This window comes from Arachis hypogaea, chromosome 4, assembly GCF_003086295.3.
Source record: "Arachis hypogaea cultivar Tifrunner chromosome 4, arahy.Tifrunner.gnm2.J5K5, whole genome shotgun sequence".
In the NCBI taxonomy this organism is placed as follows: Eukaryota; Viridiplantae; Streptophyta; class Magnoliopsida; order Fabales; family Fabaceae; genus Arachis; species Arachis hypogaea.
The window spans coordinates 49,461,947-49,469,675 of NC_092039.1; the positions used below are offsets into that span (position 1 = coordinate 49,461,947).

Below are 7,729 nucleotides of genomic sequence, written 5' to 3' on the forward strand. Positions count from 1 at the left end.
GGATGGAGGGCCAAAGTAGAGAAGCTGGACTAAATGTTGGGGCTGGATAAATAGACCAAAGAGATGGACCTGTAGGTGGATCAGGTGAGGGTCCTAATGTGGGTGATGGGCCTAGTAACCGAAGCTCAGTCCCAACTGAGTTTGAGATGGATAGTGATTTTGAGAAACCATATGAGTATGAGAGTGAGGCCTTCAAGAGCCCAGTTTCTTCTGAGCATAAGGGAAGGACTGTATATGATTACTTTAGTGAGGATACTGAGTATTGAAAGGTAGTGTTTAAGGTTTGTCAGATGTTTCCTACAATGGAAACTAGGGGTGGCAATGGGGCGGGTAGGGGCGGGTTTTTGCTCTACCCGACCCCGCCCCGCCCTACAAAAAACCCGCATCAAACCCGCCCCGCCCTACCTGCGGGTAGTAAAATGTTAAACCCTAACCCGCCCCTGCGGGTACCCGCCCCGCCCCTACCCGCCCCTATAATTATTAAATCCAACAAATAAAATAAAATTTTAAAAATTATATAACCACCATTTACATATATAACATAAATTAAAGTAAAAATTTATATATGATATAATATTATTAATCATTTTACTAATTATTTTATATATGTTACATATATTATATATTAAAAATATATATATTTATATATATTATATATACCGGAGCGGGTAGGGGCGGGTTTAACCTAAACCCGACCCCGCCCCGCCCCGCCCAAGAACCCGCCCCGTTAAAACCCGCCCCGGTGCGGGGGCGGGTAATTACCCGCCCCGAGCGGGTAGGGGCGGGGTGGGTACCCGCGGGTTCGGGTAGTGTTGCCACCCCTAATGGAAACGTTCAAGAAGGCTTTAAAAGACTACTTTGTATTTGAGGGAAAGGATGTGTTATATATTAAAAATGAAAAGCATAGGCTGAGGGAAGCATGTGCTGCTGAGGATTGTCCATGGCTGATTTTCACATATTGGAATAGTGCTAGTAGGTGTTTCCAGGTGAAAACTTTGATAGATGAGCACACCTGTGCCAGAGACTATGGCAGCAACATGGCAGATAGGGGCTGGGTGGCATCGAAGCTCATTAAGAGACTACTAATCCATCCTGATTTGAAACCAAGGCAGGCAATAGATCACATGATTGAGGAGTATAATGTGCAACTTAACTATAGAATGATTGCGAGGGCCTTGAAAGTAGCTAGAGAGATGGTCATTGGTAATGCATGGGCACAGTATGGAAAGGTTAGAGACTACTTGAGTGAGATTCATCAGAGTAATCCCAGGTCCACAGCATTGATGGAGATAATACCACAACCTGAAGCCCTCCCATTATTTGATAGGTTATACATTAGCTTAAACGCTTCCAATAAGAGTTTCATTCAGAGTTGTAGGCCATTAATTGGCCGAGATGGCTATTTTTTGAAAGGGTATTATGGCAGACAATTACTGAGTGCAGTGGGCCAAGACGCAAACAACAATTTTTTTGTCATAGCATACGATGTTGTCCCTAATGAATGTAAGGACACCTGGAAGTGGTTCCTAACGCTGTTGCAGGATGATTTGGGGTTGGTGACACAACATGGATGGAATTTTATAAGTGATCAGCAGAAGGTAATTCAATTAGTTTGTTTGTTATCTTTCATGAAAAATGCAAGTGATATGTAAACTGTTAAACTATTTCTGTGTCTGTAACGATTGCAGGGGCTAGAGTTAGCTATCAAGAAAGTAATGCCTAATGCACACCATCGCAATTGTGTGCTACATATTTGGAAAAACTTTATCAAGCATTTCAAAGACCAGCAAACAAAGCAAATGGTATGGGAAGCAACAAGATGCACAACATTCCAGGAATTCAATGCATGCATGGAGAAAATGAAGAAAATCAATCTTGGTGCATGGGAGTATTTACAGCGATTTGATCCGGCTTTGTGGACTAAAGCATATTTCAGTCATGGGCCGAAGGTGGATAATATAACCAACAACATGTGCGAGGTGTGGAACGCGAAGATCATAGAGTATCGGGGAAAGCCCATATTAACGATGTGTGAAGACTTGAGATGCTATTTAATGAGAAAAATGGCAACACATAAGAAGAAGCTTGAGAGTTATAGCGGTCAATTGGCACCAGTACAGCAGAAGAAACTTTAGGAGTTTATGAAACCTAAAGTTAATAAGTGGAGAGCCATTTGGGCTGGAGACAATGATAGGGTGCTCTTCGAGGTTCACAAAGGGGCAAGAAAGGTTGGATTTAACCTTCAACAAAGGACCTGCACTTGTAATGTTTGGCAACTTACTGGTAAGGTTGTTTATGAAATCATCTTATCTGATTTATTGTATCTTATGGAATTTTATAAATTTCTGTTGTGTTGGTGCTGGAATATTGGCATACTTGTTGTTTATGAATCAAGCATTATTTGAATTATTGTATCATAACACCTTGTGGATTGCATGTCTGGATTGTGCTTCTTGTTAGGCATGCCTTGTTGTCACGTTGTTGCATCAATATATAAAATTGGTCTGAAGTCAGAGGAGCATGTGCATAAATGGCTCACCATGCAATCAATCAGAGCAATATATATGCATTGCATCAAACCAGTTAATTCAGAGGAGTACTGGACCCCGTGTGATGCTCCAAGAACGGAACCACCCAACATCAAGAGACCAGCTCATCGCCCCAAGATGAAGAGGAATGTAGATCCTGTAGAACCTGAGATGCACGCCACTAAAGTCAAGAAGACCATTGAAGTGACATGCAGCAAGTGTGGACAGCTTGGGCATTACTACAAGACCTGTAAGAATGACCCAAAGGACCCAAACTGGCAGCCATTGACCAAGAAAGAGAGAAGAGCTGGTAAGGGGAAGGGGTTGCAGATTGTACCCTTTTACACAAACCAGAACAGAGGCCAAGTAATTAGGGTTCGATTTGGTACACAGTAGTAGTTGTTAAGGGTTTAAGTGTCTCATTTAAAATTTATGAAGGGTTTAGTTGTCTCATGTAAATATTGTGAGGGGTTTATGTGTCTCACTATTGGTTGTTTATATGATTAGGATGTAGGACCTAATGTCAATTTGAACAGTGCTAGTGTTCAACCTCCCCCACCTATGGATCCACAGGTAATATCTTTTACCCTGCTCCTTATCCCTATTGTTGTAAGATGACATATTACACTCTCCTTGCACTAACGTGTTTATACTCCTATGCTAGACAAAGGCAAAGAAGTATAAGAAGAAACTTCCAAAGACAATGCATAAGAATGGTACTTCTGACCAACAAGAACAGGGAGAAGAAATTCCCCTTTCACAAAATGCACCACAGACAGATGAGATATAGTGATTGGTCAATGTTGTTTTAAACTTTTTGTTTATTTTATTCTCATTAAATTTTTGTTATAGGTTGCAGGAGAGGCTATGAACCTGAATCAACCACCCCCACAACCCTGCTCCACCCCCAACCTCAGTTATGCCCAAAGAAAAAAGCACCCTATGGTTAGGCCCCCAACCGCTCTTATCTCGCCTCCACCTTCATTTGGACAACCTACTCCACCATCAGTTCAAGCAGCATCAGGTCTTATACCATGTGTTCCAACCGGTCAGGCTGTGAACCCGAGGACAACAACTGCTAATGTTCCCTTTCAACAAAGTGCTCCTTCTGCTGAGACCATGGCTGCAGCAAGTTCTGGGACTGCAGCAAGGCTTTTCAAGTTCATTCCTACCCCTGGGTTTATACCTCCTAGGAAGACTTGATATCTGATATGTTGCTGTTGACATAGATGATAAGAATTACTCCTTTTGTTATTAGTCTAAGTGTCAGTGTTTAGAAATCTAGGAAATATTTTGGAAGCTTTTAAGTGTTTGTATGCATGTTTAAGTCATTTTGAAACTCTATTAGACTGATGTATAAGATGTTTAACTCAGTTTGAAACTTGAGAATTTAGGAAACATTTTGGTTCAAGGCTACATGTTGGCCTTCTTTTTGGTGTTAGAGGGCTATAAGTTGTCCCTTTCTCATGCTGAACAAGGACATGTTTGGTTATTTTCTATTAATATTTTATATAAGACATCTTCTGGGTTTGTTTATCCAACATTTTCCAGTAAGAAATCTGTATGACTACATGCTTCTAGAATTCATCAAAGTAGTAATAGACCCTTTTTCTTGGATCAAATCATAATCTCATCTGAAATAACATACATACTTCTAAAGTAATACAATATACACTTGTAAGAAACAAGACACACTATGAACCTAGTGTCACAGAAGGTTCTTGCTACTCATATGCCTCAAAAAAATTTGGAGATCACAATTCCAAATACAAAAGCAATAACAAAAGCTTTAACAATACGCCACTAGAACCACTATTGGCATTACAATTTTTAGCTTCCAATTCTAACCCACTAACTCTTGCATCTAGTTCCCTCAGTTTTCCAGCATCAACACCAGCAGCATCAGGAATCTGACTCTGATCTCGCGTCCAACCTTCTATATCAGGAGAATTTTTGGAAAACTCTTCAAATGATGCAACATAATCATCCAACCATGCAAAAAATTTACAATGCGGTTTTGTGCTCTGTAGAATATACCCACATCTCATAAGATGTCACATCTGAGTTAAAATAAACAAAACTTAAATTAAATTTCAAATTACCTTGAAGTGTGGACATCCAAAAAATAACCGATTAGGGTTCAATTCTATTGAAGAGAGAAACAAAATAGCATGCGCCCCACACTGGCATCGTGGAGCAATGAACTTCTTCTTCTTCAGTACAGCAACACTTCCTACAGATACACTTAGAGGACTTCTGCCTTCATCTTTAAAAACTTCTCTTCCACTCCCATACATGGAACTTGACACTGGTTCGTTGCTGCTGCTCATGGCTCTGTTAGGATGTCGTTGTTGGGGGAAGGGTTTTTATGGAAACCCACCTTCTCAAAAGCACATGAAACGTTGCTTCCCACTGAAACGACGTCGTTTAAATGGTGACTGGGTAGGACAAATTAGCCCCTATCTATTTCAATTTCTCCAGCTCAGCACTGATTGAACACGTCATCCACCTCTTATGACAGGTCAAGCACCGAATGAGCCAGCTCAGCATTTTCCGTCAAGCCTAGCCGGAGAAAAATGCATGGGGACCGTCTTGTGTGACGAAAATCGGGGACAGGGACCGAACTGGATCGATTTTATTTTGAGGAGTCGCGTTGTCATTCCTGGAAATGGACAGGGGCCGGGTTGGTACTTCACTCTTACTTGTTCCTTATTTCAAATATCCAAAATAAAATATATCTTTTTCCATAACCAATAATATATCCTACTTTCCTGCAATTCCTTGAGAAGACGACCCAAGGTTTGAATACTTCGGTTATAAATTTTATTAGGTTTTGTTACTTGTTACAACCAAACTTTTGTACGAAAGGATTCTCTGTTGGTTTAGAAACTATACTTACAACGCAATTATATTTGTGAATTTCTTTACCGATAGAAAGTCCTAATGTCAAAATGGCGCCGTTGCCGGGGAATTGCAAACTTGTGCCTTATTTTGGGTTATTGTAAATATTTTATTTTTCTTATTTATTTATTTTTGTTTTTATTTTTTAATTTTTATTAGTTACTATGAGTTCTCACCCCCATCGCTTTGAATTTGGTTCTAATAGTGTTGAAAGGAATGGAAGCTATAATAGGAACATGCATCAAGGTCAAAACAATCAAAGATGAACGGAGCCACGAGGATCTGATCAACCCTTTAGGCAACAACACCCTCCAAGATACCATGGACCACGACCATTCCAGAATGCATGTCAGGACAATAGCTATGGTGGACACTTTCGTGACAACTAACACCCACCAAATTACTATGGTCAAGAGCCATTCTGAGGTGTATACCAGATGACAGATATAGTGGACCCCCCTGTGGCTACCAACAAGCCCCATCATATGCTTATGAACCACCTTCTCAACACAGCTTTAAACCACTACACTCACAAGCCCCCTACCACCATTCACCTCCATATGACCCTAACCCTATCCACACCAATTCCAATCCAATTACTCCCAAGAACCACCACTTTCCTATGCACCATATCTATATCCATCAACCAAGGAATCTATCAAGGAACGTCTCAAGGAAACAGTAGAAAAATTTCATGCAACCCTTCACCAATTGAATCAAGCGATAAATCAATTACTTCTCCGATGTTTGGACACTCAATAAACTCCCATGGCTCCATGTGGACAATCTAATGAAGAACGTTGCATGAAGGAGATACTAGAAACTCCATTAGACAGTACGGAGCATGACTTTGTACTGGAACAAGAGGAGGGAGCTGTCATTATAGAATAAGAAGAGTTGGTTGAAGACTTAGGAGACGCTGAACCTCCATGGGAATCCAGAATTGAGGAGAATTCCGTCAAGAAATTTGTGATCGATGCTAAGGAGGAGAGTGCACAACCCCTAAAGTAGGTATCTTATGAAGAACTGGACGAAACAACTCAAGAAGTAGGTTTCCATCATGTTGATAATCACAAGTCAAGTTCTCCTAGTAATGAACTTGCATCCGCAAGTGAATTTTTTGAAATAGAAGAATCTTCCCCAAGTGAATACGAAGATGATGCAGAGGTGGACTTTTCTCAACCTCCCAATTATGACTCAAGTGATGAGGAAGATATCGAAGACTTGGATCAAGACGTGGTTGCAGTTGAAGAAATTCGCAAAAAAGTGGAAGAATTCACAAAAGTAGAGCTTGCAAAACCACTGGAAACACCTATCCCAAGGCCATTACCGCCCAATACAAACTTAAAATGGGTAAAATCCTTAGCTTTTTATCTTTACTTTTCCACTTGAATATGGTTTACTCGAAACAGATGGCCAGCTTAGAGCTCTTTGTGGCTTTAAGAGTAAAAGGAAATGACTCGCCCTTGTTATGTAGTAATGGAGAATGTGTTGGAGTTTTGGAGATGCTTTGTCTTCTGAATCTCTGCTTTCCCCCTGTCTTCTTCTTCACACACGCATGGTTCCTCCTATGGCAAGCTGTATGCTGGTGGATCACTGTTGTCAATGGCTACCATCCGTCCTCTCAGTGAAAATGGTCCAGGTGCACTGTCACCACACGGCTAATCATTTGTCGGTTCTCACTCATGTTGGACTAGGATCCATTGATCCTTTTGCGTCAGTCACTACGCCCAACCTTTGTGAGTTTGAAGCTCGTCACAGACATCCAATCCCTGAATCCTACTCGGAATACCATAGACAAGGTTTAGACTTTTCGGATTCTCAAGAATGCTGCCAATGGATTCTAGCTTATACTCATTCAAGGAATCCAAGAGATACTCATTCAATCTAAGGTAGAACGGAGGCGGTTGTCAGGCACGCATTCATTGATTGAAAATGGTGATGAGTGTCACGGATCATCACATTCATCATATTGAAGTGCAAATGAATATCTTAGATAGAAACAAGCGTGTTTGAATAGAAAACATAAATAATTGCATTAATCCATCGAGACACAACAGAGCTCCTCACCCCCAACAATGGAGTTTAGAGACTCATGCCGTCAAAGATACAAAGTTCAGATCTAAAATGTCATGAGGTACAAAATAAATCTCTAAAAGTTGTTTAAATACTAAACTAGTAACCTAGGTGATGAGCGGATAATTTATACGCTTTTTGGCATTATTTTTAGGTAGTTTTTAGTAGGATCTAGCTACTTTTAGGGATGTTTTTATTAGTTTTTATGAAAAATTCACATTTCT

The 7,729-nt window shown here is 40.5% G+C and overlaps 1 protein-coding gene across 1 annotated transcript; it reads left to right on the top strand.

The window, feature by feature from the left end:
• The first annotated feature begins 824 nt into the window (after window positions 1–824).
• Window positions 825–2,135, top strand: LOC112794854 (uncharacterized). Its single transcript, XM_025836828.1, has 2 exons — window positions 825–1,598; window positions 1,689–2,135. The coding sequence occupies exons 1-2, from the start codon at window positions 825–827 to the stop codon at window positions 2,133–2,135; spliced, it is 1,221 nt and encodes a 406-aa protein (XP_025692613.1).
• The last annotated feature ends 5,594 nt before the right edge of the window (window positions 2,136–7,729 follow it).